Here is an 18,114-nt window from a genome sequence, read left to right on the forward strand (position 1 = left end):
GATGTTCCACGGAGGTCTCGGTGGTCTAACTCTTTGTATTCATGAGTATGATTGTTCGTATCGGTCTGGGTATTTTTTATGTATATTATTTATTTATTTATTGACATCAAACTAAGCGAGCCTTACAGCTTCCCAATATGCTCGCTTAGGAAAAAAATTACAGAATATGAGATATTAACAATATATTAAAACAATAAGAACCGACAATTATACGTGTTATTTAGGAAATCCATTGCCATTCTGCTAAAATTCAACAAGTCATATGTAAATATGTCCAGGTCAGGAAATCTATTAACAACACCGTTGAGTAGACTCAGTATGTAGATATATATTTACAAAAAATATATCTATGTATCAGACCTAGTAACCATAACACAAGCTCTACTTAGATTATGAATTGGACGCTGTGTGAATTGTCTCGAAAAAAAAATAGCTCGCCAAGCAGGCTCCTATTCCTCTCTCTCGAGTCTACTCAACGACTTTTATACACAAAAATCAAATTCAAATTCAAATTCAAAAATCATTTATTCATGTAGGACATTTTAGCCGCTTATGAACATTAAGTTTTACATTATATTTTTACCGTCCAGTCCAAGTCCAGTCCAATCAAATACAATTCTTTTATTCATGTAGGTCTATTACAGACTCGTATAATATGTCAAATCTACCGTCAGTGCGAAGTGATTTCGTGATGAAGACAACTGACAAGAACTCTATAAAGATATTGTGTGCTAAACGCGAAATTTTAAAAATAAATGGGTAATGCAGCACATACCAATACTTCATGACAGTACATCGTCGTCATTTTTTAATAGTAATAATTTAAAATACCCCAGAAAACATAATAATATAACCTTGACTACCAGTTATATTTAGTAAAGACATGAGTGTCATATACAAAATATTGTATGACATACAGTTTAAACTAACCCAGTCAACTGAGAGCTAAATATATCAGTGCGACACAGTTTGTATGTCGCTGTAAAGAGGTCTGTAAATGTCATTGGGTTAATCGTGTTTGGGTTATCAAATTAGTCATATGAGTCTCCACTACATAATTATGTGTTCATATACCATACCGCAGAACTAGTACTTCACTTTAAGTTAATATACTTTACGAATCTATACATATAAATAAAACTGGAGTGTCTGTTTGTAATATTGAAATAACCGTTTTTTACTACATGCATATGAATATAAATACGGTACATATACCAAAATAACATTTTGTACAAGTTTTGTCTGTCTGTCCGTCTGTTTTTTCCGGCTGGACCGATTTTGACGGGACTTTTTTTGGAAGGTAGCTGATGTAATAAGCAGTAACTTAGGCTACTTTTATTTTTGAAAAATAAAATTTAATTTCACGCGGACGAAGTCGCGGGTACAGCTTGTAATAAATAAGAATACACTATTATTAAGGTATCTTAAGGGTTAACAACGCGCACGTGATACCCTGGTGTTTCATAGGCTACTGTAAGCATCTACCATCAAATGGGCATCAAATTTACAAAATATTTCCTTTTTTAACTTCTTAAGATAAATACTCCACTATACTCCCTACACATATAGATACACATCAAATCATACGATAATATAATAAAAAATACATTTTTTGTATTGGATTCTTTTTTGTAACAGACATATAAAAACATATATTTTAAAAAAAACCATTATCAGCGAGAAACAAGACTTATTTCAAAGAGCAACACGCAAGTATCTTGCTCGTTCTTTTTATGATGAGTCTGGTTTACAATGAGCAGTATTAAATTAAAAGATTACTTATATGAAGTAAAATAGTTACTTTATTTGAATAAAGATTATTTCTAATTGAGTCCACGAGCATCAGCGAGCATCATTGCGAGAGTGTTTTAAGGAATCAAATATCCTCACCGTTGCTTCTCAATACATTTATGAAAATATCATCTATGCCAGAAGGAATATAGACAGTTTCAAAAGAGTTAGTGATTGCACTAATAAAAGCTTACGTAACAATAACAAACTGATTTTACCTAAATGTCGTTTGGCTAAAGTTAGTAATTCGTTTTATGGCAATTGCGTAAGGTTTTACAATAAAATACCAGAGTCTGTTATAAATCTGCCAGAAAAAAGATTTAAATGTCAAATAAAACAGTTCCTTTGCAAAAAAGCTTACTATAAAATTGAAGAATTCGTTAACGATAATAATGTTTTTATAGAAAAACTTTAAATCTATAGCACTGACAATATTATCTGATTACATTAATAATGAGTGCGTAGCGACTTCTATGTTGATTATCGCATGCCTCTTACTTGTTATACTGTAATTATTTATATAAAAAAAAACATCTATTAAAAAGAGCAACACACAAGTTTCTTGCTCATTCTTCTTGTGATGAATCTGCATTCCGAATGAGTGGTAGAATCAAAATATGACTATTCAAAAGTGCTTGTAATGAGTTTATTTGAATAAAGATTATTTCTATTTCTATTTCTATTTCTATTTCAGCACTGCGGAAAACTAGTTTACCATAAACCCCATAACTACTATTAATAAAAACATACAGTTTAATAATTAAACTCGATACTGTTTGAATTCAATACAAATCTTTCAAAAATATAACTGCCAGAATTTGCAGTCATAAACTAGGAAAAAAAATCAAGTACTTCTAGCTAGCTTACTATAAACCCTAAACACTATTAATAATATAAAATGTGGGGTACACAATTAAAAGGTCTTCGATTTTCAAAATATGTGGACTGTATTTCAATTTGTTTCTTATTCTATGGGTCGGCCGGCCGGAGTGGGGTTTTCTTGGTCGTTGCGCCGGCGGTGGTTCTTCGTCGGTGGCGTATGCGTAAGAGAGCGCGATCGAGAACCAACCCGCCTTTTACGGGCGCCCGAGCGCGTCCTTCCCCACCCCCGCCGAGCCGTGCGCGTCGGCCGTCCCACCCTCCCGACAATTCCTGCACATGTCGGTGACCGACGGGCCGGAACAGCGAATACGCACACATTTAAAATTAAATACAATAGTAACAACACAAAAAACTACAAAAAACCACGTGCGACTAAATGCCACATGTTCAGGCTACACTAAAGCTGTGATCCCTAAGAATTTACACAATGGGCGGACATAGAATTCACAGTATCTATGCCGCTACAAAGGGTATATGGTACAAACAATAGTCTAACCTAAACAATAGTCAAAACACTGGAAAAATACAAATTTTTACACAAATTTATTTACATATTTTCGATGCCGACTCGTGGTCCGCAACAGCCTCCCCCCGGCGCAGATCTTCGCAGCCCTTATCCCTAGGGAGGACCACTAGCCTTCGGGTCGGCCTTCGAAAAATTCCCCCTCGCGTCCTCACGTCCGCACTTCGCACCACGCCGTCGGGCCCCTCATAGGTGCGCTCCACTTGCCCGCGCGGCCACAGATTGCGAGGTAGCAGGCCGTCCACTATTAAAACCATGTCGCCCGGCTTGATGTTTGCCGTGCTCCGTCGTACGTCGTCTCTGGGCGTCAGCGTCGGTAGGTATTCTCGTAACCACCGCTGCCAGAATCTATCCGCGAGCGCCTGTGCTGCGCGCCACGTTCTGCGGTCGGCAACGTCGGTGGTACCTACGTACGGTAGGCCGACGGCTGAGCCCATCAGAAAATGGTTGGGGGTCAGCGCCTCTTCGTCCTCGGGTCGCACTGAGACGTGGGTTAAGGGGCGTGAATTGACGGTGTGTTCTGCTTCCGTCATTAGCGTTGCGAGCACCTCTTCTCTCGGCGCCCGCTCGTGCAGTACCACTGCTAGCGCTCTCTTCACGCTCCTTATCAGTCGCTCCCACGCTCCTCCTTGGTTCGGTGCGCCCGGGTCGCTGTACCGCCAGTTTATCCTCTTGTTGCTGACGTACTTTTCCAGTTCAGGGAGCCATTCCTTAAACGCAGTCGTAAGCTCCACGTCGGCTCCGCGAAAGTTCGTTCCGTTGTCCGACATAAAGGTTCGTGGCCAGCCGCGACGCGCTGCCATGCGTCGTATCGCCATTATAGCAGAGTCGGTCGATAACCCCGCTATGAGTTCTATATGCACGGCCCGGGTGACCATACACGTGAATAGGAGCCCCCATCGCTTCTCTCGCCTGCGACCTATCGTCACCCACATAGGCCCGAAACAATCCATACCGCATCTTGTAAACGGCCGGGCGTATGCGTCGAGTCGCTCCTTTGGCAAGTTCCCTTTCACTGGGACGTCGGGGTTCCTCCGGCGTACGGCGCATGTTGTGCATTTGCGTAATACGGTCTTGACGGTCGGCCTTAAACGCAGCATCCACACGTATTGGCGCAGGGTGTTCACCGTCTGTTCTCTGCCGGCATGATGATGTAGCTCGTGTTCTCTCTTAATCATCATCTGCGCCAACGGGTGCGCTCCGTCCAGTATGGGTGGATTCTTCATTTCTAGCGGCACCTGTACTGCGTTTATACGTCCGTTCAAGCGTATTATGCCATCCTTGTAAACGGGATCCAGGCGGAACAGACGACTTGTCCTGTCTACGGTCTTTCCTTCGCGTAGACACCGCGTTTCCTTCGGGAAACTGTCCTGTTGCGCCTGCCGTATTATTAGTTGCTCCGCTTTGGCGAAATGCTCTGTGCCTAGCTTCTGTGCCCGTCGCCTGCATTTATCTGCGAACAGTAGCACTTGCGCCATGGTCCTCCTCACTCGGTCATATGAAGAGAACCGTGCAATGTCGATCACGGGTTCTGTCTCCTCCCGGACGTGTGCTACCATCTCTGCTGGGACGGGCTCGCTCTCATGAGGCCATTCTTGCTCCGGAGCGTACAGAAATGCCGGCCCGACAAACCATCTGTCGGCAGCGGTCATTTGTGTGTATCCCGCGCGGGTCGCGTCGTCGGCTACGTTGTGGGCAGTCGGTACCCAGCGCCACTGTGTCGGTTTCGTCAGTTCGGCGATTTCTGCCAAACGATGAGCCACGTATGGAGTATATCTGACGGTGTCGTTCCTTATCCAGTGTAGCACCGTTTTCGAGTCCGTCCATAGGAAGACTTCGGCCTCGCGACTATGTTCTTTCAATATGTCAGCGGCCAGTCGGGCTCCTATCAGGCTCGCCTGAAGCTCCATCCGGGGTATACTCTGCGCTTTCATGGGCGCTACCCTCGCTTTGGCTGCTACCAGGACGACGTTAACGCTACGATCCTCGCGTTCCGTCCTCCAATACGCGGCTGTGGCATATGCCTGTTCGCTTGCGTCCGTGAATACGTGCAGTTGCGACCGTTGGCTGTCGTTCGTGCCATACCATCGCGGCAATCTCAGTTCCTCTATATAGGCTAAGTCATCTCTCCATTCCTGGAACATCCGCGCTTCCTCGGCGGGCAGAGGGTCATCCCATTCGACCTTCTGCACCCACAGCGCCTGCAAGATGATTTTTGCCGTGATGGTGTAAGGGCTCAGCAGCCCGAGCGGGTCGAACAATGACATCACCGCTCCTAGGGCTTCCCTTTTCGTCGGTATCCGCGTGCCGTGCTTCACTTCTCGTGGGACGCGTGGCATGCCGGTGTTGAACGCCAGCTGGTCTTCGGCTGACATCCACAATAACCCCAATGTCTTTCCGTATGGATGTGCGTTGGCTCCCAGTTCCTTCGGCGTCCTCGCTCGCTGGTCCTCACTCACATTCTCTAGCAGGCTCGGTCGGTTTGTATTCCAACCCGCCAGCGTGAATCCTATCCCGCCATGAACCTCTACTACCTCTCGTATGGCGCGGGCTGCTTCCTCTTCGGAGTCAAAGCTATCGACCCAGTCGTCCATGTAGTGGTTCCTTGTTATGGCGGTGTACGCTGACGGGTGCGACTCTCGGTGCTCTGCCGCGTTCCTGTCTCGAACGCTGTGTGCGATGAACGGTGAGCTCCTCGCCCCGAAAATCATTGAGGTCATTACGTATTTCTGCGGCGGGTTAATCCTGTCATCTCCTCGCCACAGAAACTGTTGTGCTGCTCTATCTTCTTCCCGTATCTTAATCTGCAGGAACATCTCTCGTATGTCCGCCGTGATAGCTACGGGCTTCTCGCGGAAACGGTATAACACACCGTTAAGCGACCGTAGCATATCTGGCCCATCCAGCAGTGCGTCGTTCAAGCACATTCCCTTCGAACGGGCCGCGGCGTCGAATACGAGTCGCAGCTTTCCGGGTTTATTCGGATTCGTCACTCCGAAATGGGGAAGGTACCACGCGCGGTCGTTGTTGAACCGGTCGTCGGTTACTTCCTCGGCGTAACCCTTGTCCAACAACTTGTTTATCTCCGCGGTATACGCCAGCCGGAATTCCGTAGAGCGATCCATCCGCCGCTCTATTCCCCTCAGTCGGCTCGCTGCCATGTCGTAGCTGGGAGGTAGAGCGACGTTATCTCTCTCCCACGGCAATCCTACGACGTATCGCCCATCCACTCTCGTCGCTGTGCGGTTGAATGTGGCGACGGCGCGCTCCTCCTTAGCAATGGGTAATCTCTTCGACGATATACCCAACGCGTCGATGTCGTAATGCGCTTTTATTATGCCCTCTATATGCCGCATGTCTGGCTCGGCGTTGCGCTGTGTCAACCGCACGTGGAGGACATGTTCCTCGTCTTCCACGACACTTCTGGGTACCGTTCCGTGGATGACCCATCCCAGTCGTGTCAGCGACGCTGCGGGTTGATTGTGCCTTCCTGTGAGCAGCTTCCGCGTAACAATCAGATGCCAGTTGTCTGACCCGATCAAGACCTTGGGTCTGGCATCTTCGTAGCACACTTGGTCGCAAGTGAGTTGTCGCAGGTGTCCGTACGCGAGTATTTCCGGGTTCACTCGCTGCGTTCCTAGGGTGAGATCCCGGATCGTACGCGCCCTCACCGAGTGTTCTTCGTCCGTATGGTGTCGCCCTCTGATGATGACATCAGCCACTCGGCTTGAGGCTTCGTGCCAGCTCGAGGCTGCTCCCTGAATTCTCAGAGATCGCGTCGGACCTTCGGCTCCGATCTGTTCTGCGATCTCCGCATCGATGAGTGTAACCGTCGAGCCTTCATCTAGCATCGCGTACGTCTCTACTTCGCGTCCCGTCTTGCCTTTCACGATGATGGGACACACCTTTAACAACACTTGGCTGTTCTCTGGCAAGCGTGCTGCGGCTGTAATCGCGGTGTCCTCTTGCCGCTTCGGCGGCTATTCTTGGGGGTGCAGCAGGGCGTTGTGTGGCTTACGACACTCTCTCACACCACATTTGCGTGCCTTACACTTGAACTTTCTGTGCGTGCTGTTCATGCATTGGAAGCACATCTTATTTGTTTTCGCCCACTCCCATCTGTCCGATAACGACATGTCGTTCAGCTTCTTACACTTCGGCGTTACGTGTGCGGCGCCGCAACAGAGACATTCGGTACTCTGTTCGCTCTTTTCTACGGCGGCGTATACGGCCGCGCCACGATCCGTCATCTGTCGCCGAGGTGCCGACATCGTTGCTTTCGGTATGGGTTGCCTAGTGGGTTGCTTCGGGGGCTGCTTCGTGGGTAGCGCGCTCGTTCGTCTCGTTGGTGATGCTATTCGCAGATGTCGGGTCATGAGATCGGCTTCGCTCATTAAAAACTCTGCCATCTTGATGATCGTAGGTCTAGTGTCCTCCTTGTTTTTTTTCAGCGTAGTGACACCAGTGGACCTGTAAGTGAGGGGTCAGCTTCTCTGACACTTCACTCTCAAGCGCGGGATTATGTAGAAATCTCGCCCCCCTGTCGATATCCGCGACGATGGTGGTGATGTTCTGTAGTTTAATGGCGAAGTCAATCACCTCTGTTGTCGATGTTCCTATTACCGGCATCCTTCTCAGATCTTTGAGGGCGCGGTCGATGATGGCCTCTGTCCGGCCGTACCGCTGCTCCAACGTCCTCATGATCTGCGACGGTTCTGTAGCGGATACGAGTAACGCTGCGACTGTCTCTCTCGCTTTTCCACGTAAGCAGGCCCTCAGCCTGGCCAGGTTCTCCGCTGGTGTGATCCTGTACGTCTTTGTAGACTGGTCTACGGCCGCCTTAAACGCTAGCCATTCACTTGCTTCGCCGCTGAAGATCGGGAGATCTTGGGCTTGCCTCGGCGCTACCCTATCCGCTCGTTCGTCCACAGCTCGTTCAATAGCTTTGGCCAACCGGGTGAATCCTTCTTGCATCCCGGCTTCAGGAGCGGGGGACCTCCGTCTTTGCTTCGGCGTCCTCGGCGGTGAAGCTTGCCTTTCTGTTGGCTCTTTCTGCGTAGGCGGTGGGGAATTAATTCTCTGCTCCCCCCGTACTTCGGTACGTTGAAACCAATCCGTTATACGTTGCAGGCCGGCACCTTCCTCGGAGCACACGCTATCTCTATCGGTCTCTTCATGTACCGCGGCGACATCGGCTGCCAACTTCTTTCTAATTAAATCAGCCTGTAATTTCGCCATCTGTAGCGCTGCCTCGTACTCCAGCCTCTTTAATTTAGCTATACCGCTAGCGGTAGAGCGGCGCGATCGCACCGACGCGGCCCGGGCCGGACGTACATCTGTCGTCGGCGGCTGCGACGGTGGCGCCGGTGCGGAGTCCGAGGTAAACGCGGCGCGGGCGGCTTGTGCCTGTGGCGCGCTCGACGGCGCGGCGGACGCGGACATCTGCGTGGTTTCTGAAGGGGACGCTTCTGTCTGTTCATTTTCCCGCGTGGTCTTTTTCTCTGCTCCCGGGGCTTGGCTTCTCGTAGTCGGCATCGTGTTCTATATGCAAGCCCCTAACCTACCGGTCCCTACCTACCTAACCGTCCCTAACAATCCCTCAGGATAACACCCGAGGGGATGGACTATGGGGATAGGAGGGTAGGAATTACCCCGCAGTGGTGCGTATGTACAGACGGGGCGCTCAGGGCCGGTTCGGACTTTCCGACCCCTTTGGCAGTGCCTACAGTCCGGCCCCCGCTATACGATACACACGTACAGGCGTAATAGTGCTATTCGGTTGCGCCACGGTAACAAGCAACAACCGGCAGTGACACACCACCCACTGCACCGCTCAATGGCGTTAACCCACACTCCGACCGTTTGACACCGTTAGGTGGTAAGAGATGTGAGCCGCGGACACACCGCTTAGACGTTATCTATCCTATATGGCGTAGACGTTATTTATCCTATCCTCGCTGCACCCTCAAGTTTTCACCTTACGACGGCAGCTAAATTCGGTAAGCTGCTAGCGTCGCACCGTTGGGTGATCTTCCTCGGCGAGGTACGTCGCACCGTTGGGTGATCTTCCTCGGCGAGGTACGTCGCACCGTTGGGTGATCTTCCGCGGCGATTCGTCGCACCGTTGGGTGATCTTCCACGGCGATTCGTCGCACCGTTGGGTGATCTTCAGTCTTGATATCCGGCTCGAAGGACCACAAAATTGTGGGGTACACAATTAAAAGGTCTTCGATTTTCAAAATATGTGGACTGTATTTCAATTTGTTTCTTATTCTATGGGTCGGCCGGCCGGAGTGGGGTTTTCTTGGTCGTTGCGCCGGCGGTGGTTCTTCGTCGGTGGCGTATGCGTAAGAGAGCGCGATCGAGAACCAACCCGCCTTTTACGGGCGCCCGAGCGCGTCCTTCCCCACCCCCGCCGAGCCGTGCGCGTCGGCCGTCCCACCCTCCCGACAATTCCTGCACATGTCGGTGACCGACGGGCCGGAACAGCGAATACGCACACATTTAAAATTAAATACAATAGTAACAACACAAAAAACTACAAAAAACCACGTGCGACTAAATGCCACATGTTCAGGCTACACTAAAGCTGTGATCCCTAAGAATTTACACAATGGGCGGACATAGAATTCACAGTATCTATGCCGCTACAAAGGGTATATGGTACAAACAATAGTCTAACCTAAACAATAGTCAAAACACTGGAAAAATACAAATTTTTACACAAATTTATTTACATATTTTCGATGCCGACTCGTGGTCCGCAACATAAAATATAGTTTAACAATTATACTCAATATATATATAATTTTTAATTCTTTTAAAAGTCTTTCGTTTCAAATATATTAGCATTACTTTCTTTTCGTTTTAAATTTCAGTTGAAATCTAGGAAATATTTATAAAAAAAAATTCAATACTATTTATTTCTATTTAAAAATCTTTCAAATATTTGAAGTAACTCTCGGAAGCTAGGAAAATGAATATACCATGTCTAGATCGACTTTAAATTGGCAACAATAACGCATGAAGCATTTTATACATACTGCTAATGTACATAACATTGCGACGTTGGCAACCACAATTGCTCTGATGGGCCGTGAATAGTTCCCAACAAAGATTAAACACATCTACATACATATACATACAAATAAAATTGGAGTGTGTGCATGCATATGAATATATATACGATACATGCACCAAAAAACATTTATTACAATTTTTGTCTGTCTGTCTGTTTGTTCCGGCTAATCTCTGAAATGGCTGGACCGATTATGACGGGACTTTATTGGCAGGTAGCTGATATAATAAGGAATAACGTAGGCTACTTTTATTTTAGAAAAACCATTTTATTTTAGAACAAAAAGTTATATTCCACGCGGATGAAGTCGCGGGTACAGTTTGTACAAAATGAATATCACTTGTACAATATTGTCGCATTGGACTGTCGTAGTGGCATTGAATATGTTTAATATTCTATTTTAGATGTGTTTTGATTTCTGTTAACGTTTTAAATATTAGTATTCTTTTTTTTTAAGTTATATCCGCCTTACATCATTTTTTTTCGTAGTGGCATTAAATATATACACTGATGACTATTTTAGAGCTGTATATATGTGTGTTTTTGTTTGCTGTTATCTTTTTAAGTATTAGTATTCTTTTTTTAAATAATATCCGTTTTATTACAATTGTTTTATAGTGGCATTAAATATATACACTATTGTCTACTTTAGAGCTGTATATATGTGTGTTTTTGTTTGCTGTTATCTTTTTAAGTATTAGTATTCTTTTTTTAAATAATATCCGTTTTATTACAATTGTTTTATAGTGTTATTGAATATATACTCTGTTGTCTACTTTAGAGCTGTATATATGTGTGTTTATGTTTACTGTTATCTTTTTAAATATTAGTATTCTTTTTTTAAACTAATATCCGCCTTATTACATTTTTTTTATAGTGTCATTGAATATATACACTATTGTCTACTTTAGAGCTGTATATATGTGTGTTTTTGTTTACTGTTACCTTTTAAATATTAGTATTCTTTTTTTAAATAATATCAGTTTTATTACAATTTTTTTATAGTGTTATTGAATATATACTCTGTTATCTATTTTAGAGCTGTATATATGTGTGTTATTGTTTCCTGTTAACTTTTTAAATATTAGTTTTTTTTTAAAGTAATATATCATTAGTGGTTTACCACACTGCCTTACTTCCGATGGGTTGGGTTTTATTTCAAGCACTGTATGAAAATTTATATTCATGAGTATGATGTTAGTACCAATCTGGGTATTTTCAATGTATGTATTTATAAAATATACATATTTAAGTATTTATGTAACACGTTGTCTAGCGCCCACAACACAAGCTCTGCTTATTATGGGGCTATGTATATGGGTTGTTCATTGTTATTATTGTTTTAATGCACTCCTAGAGAGATTAAGACTAACAGAGATTTTCGATCGAAAATCTTTAAGTAAGATTTCCGATCTAGTAATTAAAAGAAATTATAACAATATTTATTGGATGAAATAAATTTCATTATAATCGCTTTTTAATATACATTTTTTATTCCACATTCACACATTCAAAATGTAAACCTCAACCAAAAAGAACGAGCAAGAAACTTATCTGGTACGAAACCTGTTCTTCACTGAAAAAATATTAAATATATTTTCATTCTATCTATATACTAAATCAACTTGTTTGTCTCCAATATATATATAAAAAATACAGACTACGAAACAGTTCAAAATCATAAACAAAACTTTATAAACGGCGTTCAATTAAAACGTTTGATAATCTGTTAAAACTTTATCATCTGTTACATTACAACGAAAATAGAGACGACCGTAAATGAAGTAACAAAACCGACTCACCGTCAGATCCGGTAGTCCCATGCCAATGTACTTCCTAATATAACCCCACACAAACATCACACATCACGTATAATCATCACCGATTATATATACATACACGCACTAATTCATCACGACTATCTATCACTATCAAACTACATTTTGGGGAATGATGAATAAATGTGACATTAGTGGTAAGGTTCAGTCGATACTAGTTCATGCACTAGAGAGCGGTGCGATGTATGGTGTTTTGATGGGTGACGCGACGCAGACCTTGCGGCAGCATAACACGCTGTGAAGCATCGGGAGAGACTGACTGGATGCTGGGACAGCTGTCTGATGTACGAAAACGGAGATACGAAATGTTACGCCAATGGATGCGGTAACTAACGCATTTATTTCATACTAGCTGTGCCAGCGGTTTCACCCTTATGAAATTTATAGCCTATATATTTGTCTGTATAAGCTATATTACTGTAAAGTTTCATCAAAAACAGTTCAGCAGTTTTTGCATGAAAGAGTAATAAATATACATCCATAGTCGCAAATTTCGCTTTTATTAAAAAGAGCTTATTCCTTCCTAAAAGGCCACGCAATTGCAATTCCCTTGGTGTTACGGTGCTCATATGCTCATGTGCACTTACCATCAGGTGAGCCGCAAGTTCGTTTGGTTCTCTATACTATAAAAAACCTACTATACCGCATCCAAAAATCATGACTCCGAGATGTTCTATATAACTGGCTCCTGTACGTAAACACGCAGCTGTGTAGGGTTGCCCGCTGCCAGATATTTGGGCGGTGTTTATCTTCCTACTTGTGCAACTGGGGTCAGCTGTAAGTACCTGATGGCAATTACGTTGCCCAACTACCGTCTGATTACGTGTTCATTGCATCCGTTACTTGCCTTATTATTTTGATATACATGTGCGTTGATGACTAATAAAAAAAAAATTCTTAGTGCTGTGGTCAGGATATCGTTTTGCGTAAATGAACTGTCATGTTTTTGTATTTATATAATTGTTGTATCTATACAACAATTTAAAAGGTAAAACTCTCTGTCATTTACATATAGAGGTCGGCTTTGTATGTTCATAGTCTCTTAGACCAACACAGTCCATCTCCAACTACTACAGTTCGCTAAGTTCTTCCGCCTATTTCATAGCAGATATAAATGTCGACTTAATGTGGAGTAAGTAAAGTAAAACTAGTTTTGAGATATTCGCACTAAAAATTAAAAACTATTTAGACCTTCCATAAACTGAACTATTAATGGAATAGTGGCAATGCATTTGAGTTTGTCATTCCATCTAAAGTGTCCAACATATCGTTTGGACACTTCAGGTTTCGTATTTGGTTGTGTGGGCTATTGAAAACATATTCATCGTGGGTTGCCCATTCATCTATCTTATATAGCTATATGTATATAACTAGCTCATTGCCTAAGTCATTTGTAGAATATGGGTAAGTTTAGATCCCGTAAATATCGTGTACTTTGTCGCGATATATATCCGAATATCCGTAATATAATGAATATGTAAATTCTTTCTTTCTAACATTGAAGACCTTATATGTTACGTGTAGAATGTCAAAACGGCGTATACGCCAACTTTAAAATTGAATAGAATAGGAAATCCTTTATACATATTTTAAAACCACTGGTTATGAGGACGAGGCCCTGATGCCGGCCACCGATGGTTCAAGGAGAGAACCCCAAGTAGTGCCCGAGACTTGTTACACGGCTGTAGGTTTAAAGGGCTCTTTTAGAACGCATTAACACTCACTTTCACTACTTGTGGTGTCCTCCCAGTCCCAACTAATAAACCCCCCAATGGCTTCATTATTCACAATTACCTATCACTTATTTGTTTTTATAATAATAAACACTCCAAACTCCCGATACCCAGTCCAATCCATCAATGTCCCAAAGATTATTTAGGCTCTGGCCTCTACTTGGCTATCTACTTGTCAATGTACCAAAGATTACTTAGGCTATGGCCTCTACTTGGCTATCTACTTGTCAATGTCCCAAAGATTATTTAGGCTCTGGCCTCTACTTGGCTATCTACTTGTCAATGTACCAAAGATTACTTAGGCTATGGCCTCTGCCGTTCCGTTTCAGGTTACTCTGAATGCCTTAGATAAAGGAATGTAATAATTGATTTGCCATTTTTATTTAATGTTGCCTTACACGATAATTAACATATATAAACTTCAATTTAAGCAGTATTGAATAGCTTTACGGTGGGTGTGTGGGGAGAGGGGGGTGAGGGGTGGGGGAGATGTGTTACTGTGCAACAGCCCTATAAATAAAGCATATAACTCAAATTGTAGTAACATCCCGCGTATTAGGGTCGCGTTAAACGACTCCCACTGTCTAGTGTGAGTGTACGCTGACTCATTGGTTATTTCGTTAACTTTCTAATACTAGAGGATTGTTAGTAATGTGAACCCATTGCTGACCTGACATCATGGTCACCCTATGATTCTTCACCGGTGCCCCGCCAGCGTATACCTTCAGCACAGGTGATGCACCATTTATAGTGAAAACTGACTCTATATATATATCTATATACTATATTGGCTCTATATATATACAGCTAATTATTTCCTTACATCCTATTACCTACATTAGGTATTTTTTCAATTTCGATGATTCTTTGAAAATTTATTCTAGGGAGTACTAGAATAAATATTCAAAGTGTATCACGGGTACAGGCTGTATCGTATTATATAATTTTTGCATTGAAACATCCATGTTTGCCGTACCAATAAATATTGCAATAAATCAGAGCAATTGTGCCTCGTTTGTCAACGTAGTGCTTTCAATTGGTCCTACATTAAAACCAATTTGTTGTTAATGGCAGTCAGTCCCTACGTCGTCCGGGTTTTTCAATATATATCACACATATATTACATAGTATATATCGTTTTTAATAAAAACAATAAAATAGCAGTTTTTGGAATAAATGCTTAAATTTTTTCAAGAAAAACACACAAACTTACAAAATCAACATCTGTACAAATAAAGTGTATATTTCTAATTTCAAATTAATAGCTTTCCACTACTGTATATGAAAGTATATGCGATACTTATATAAAAAAATAATAGTTTTTTTTGTCTGTCTGTTTGTTCTTGCTAATCTCTGAAACGGCTGGGCTGATTCGCAGATGTGAGTGAAAGTTCCGTCAAAATTCTAAAATAATTGCTTAACTTAATCCAATTTAGGGTACTTTTAATTTAGAAATTTTATTAATTTATATTTTAGCGGATGACGTCTCGGTTAACCAACTCTACTAATAAAATTTGTATTTGAAAGACTCCAGACATAACCATACCTTCAACTATTTATTTATTTATTAATCGGAAACAATATAAATTGTGAAGATCAAGCTCTAAAACATAACTACCTCTTTCTTATAACAACACACTTGAAGTTGGAAGAAAAGGACCTATCGAATCAGAAAAGATATTTTATTGAAAATTTATCTACATAGAGCTAGTAAATATATCATATAACATAAATAACATAAAAAAGAAGATACAATTGTAATAGAAAACAGAAAACAAACAAGTGCAATGAAAAACAAAAAAGTAGTTTGTCGAAAAAAAGACAAATAAAACTGTACATCCTCAAAGACACAAATTAAGAAAACCTATTTTTATCAATAATGTCGAAAAAAGACAAATAAAAGCTTAAGACAGACACTAATCTGGGCGACGAAAACATATTTTTATCAATTTTGTTAGCATTAAGAGATTACTTAAATAAATAAACTTTAAAAACGGAAAAGAAGTTACAATTGAAATATACACCTATTTTGATCAAGTTTGTCAAAAAAAGACAAATAAAAACTTAAGACACAAATTAACACAGGCGACCAAGTGTGCACAAACGTACAAATAATCACCGCATCACCCTTTGATGTGCTAACGGATTACAGTCGCCGGCTGGGAACGTGAAAACAAATGACTCATGCCCACTGCAGCCAGATTTTATGTCCACACATAAACGCACACCGTAGTCGTATAAAGTGCATTCTCACTGCCATTTTATATCCTATGCTGAAATGAACTCATTTTAAAACTCGAAACGAAATTACGACAACCTGAGCTTTCGAACCTCCAAAAGTGCCCTCAGACTAAACTCGTATCATTCAGACGCTCCATAAGTTCTTCTATAGATTTGGAGTGTCATCTGCACTCGTGGGTGAGTGAGTCATATCATACGGTGAGATATAAAGGTTAGTCGGCCAAAATCATTAGAGTAGTCAGAAAAAAAAACTCTATAACAGAAGCTCCTAATAAAGTAAATTGCTTAGATACAGAAATTATGTGAAACGATGCGCTTGCGCTTGCGATGCGCGAGGATCAGAGGAAGATTTGACTTTGTAAAATCTTCCTCTGATCCTCTTCGTCCTCGTTTTTGTAATCCATAGAAAGTTGTCCTCTGATGTATCCCACAAAATGATTTTATTAGGGTTTTCCTATTAAAATTCAAAATATCTTTATTCATGTACTACACAGACTATTACAGACTCTTAAGATATGTCAAATCTACCGTCAGTTCGAAATGACTTCGAGATGAGAGGAACTGACAAGAAACTGAGCGTATTCTTCCTAACCTAAATTATAAAGAACAATCGTTTGTATGAACTACTGTCGATTAAGAACGATTTGTTACACTATTTGTTATTTTACGTGTATTTGTCACAATATTATACCGATTATTTTAGACAACTCTAATATTATTTAATATTTTTTCTATGTATAATATGTATGTATTTACGAAAAAAAAAAAACATATCTATGTATTTGTATCAGTTGTCTAGTACCCATAACACAAGCTTTAGGTAGCTTAATTTGGGTCTAGATGGCACTGTCTGAATTATCCTGAGATTATTATTATTATTATTATTTCTACGATTCTTTTTTTCAATCGACACTTTTCCTCTAGTGTATCGTATAAAATTCGTTCTGACTGAAATAGGAATTTCCTACCCTAAATTATAAAGAGCAACACGCAAGTTTCTTGCTCATTCTTGTGATGAGTCTGCGTTCCTAATAAGTGGTAGAATAAAAGAAATATGACTATTCAAAAGTGCTTATATTAAGTCTATTTGAATACAGATTATTTCTACTTTGACTTGTTTGTAGAGCTAATGTTGGATACAAAGAATTTGCTACACTATTAGTTATTTACGTTTATTAGTCACATACTATAGTTAAACCGTCATGCTTTTCAGTTCAGCGATTCGTTCCAGTTAGCCCGATTTCTCTCAAGTATTCCCCATAAATATGGAATGGATCATAATAATTCGTTTGAGCCAATGTCCCTATAAATATGATGAAATACAGTTCTGGATTTAAACACGTACAATTTGATTTGTTGGATGTATTACGATTTACGATTTATCGGTATCATATATTGTAGGTTTACTATTTTATTTAGTAGGATACAACAATAGGTTATAATTTTTGGTTTATGAATCTATAGGAATGAAACAAATAATAATAACGTCCGAGACAATTAATACAGCATCATATACTCCCAAGCTAAGCAGAGCTTGTATTACGGGTACTAGATAACTGACATAAATACTTAGTTTTTTTTTATAAATTCATACATAATATATATAGAGAATACCCAGTGTACGGTACGTCACCGTACAGACGTTAGCAGATGCTGACTGCTGTATACATATAACATCCACACATACCATGTTCCCTCCATTACACCCAAATACACACAAGCATCAGTCCACACTCACGATGCATGTGTACTTATTAAATTAAGTTGGCAAGCAATCCGAACTCGTCATTTAAACATCATTGGATCCAGATTGTGTGGGTCACAGCGGACTTATACATCCAGACCGATACAAACAATTATACTCATGAATACAAATGTTTACACCGTGCGAGGGATCGTTGAAAACACCCAGACCGATACAAACTATTATAAAAGTGAAAGCGAATCCGCGACTTCATTATACCTTTAGATAATAAGGTGAATTATAGTTAACCGATTTGAGCATTGTGACCTACATAACAACTAGGA

The 18,114-nt window shown here is 41.6% G+C and overlaps 1 protein-coding gene and 1 pseudogene across 1 annotated transcript in view; both read right to left on the reverse strand.

Moving 5' to 3' along the window:
* Positions 1-12,133, reverse strand: part of LOC131848800 (myosin heavy chain, cardiac muscle isoform-like) — a 35,654-nt pseudogene extending 23,521 nt beyond the window's left edge.
* Positions 12,134-12,271: 138 nt separating this feature from the next.
* Positions 12,272-18,114, reverse strand: part of LOC131848801 (rootletin-like) — a 66,601-nt gene continuing 60,758 nt past the window's right edge. Inside the window, exon 20 of the mRNA XM_059198735.1 lies at positions 12,272-12,391. Within this exon, the coding sequence (XP_059054718.1) occupies positions 12,272-12,391 (120 nt within the window). The remainder of the gene's footprint in view (positions 12,392-18,114) is intronic.

The sequence above is a fragment of the Achroia grisella genome, unplaced genomic scaffold (genome assembly GCF_030625045.1).
Source record: "Achroia grisella isolate CSIRO2021 unplaced genomic scaffold, CSIRO_AGI_Agris_v1 utg592, whole genome shotgun sequence".
Lineage (NCBI taxonomy): Eukaryota > Metazoa > Arthropoda > Insecta > Lepidoptera > Pyralidae > Achroia > Achroia grisella.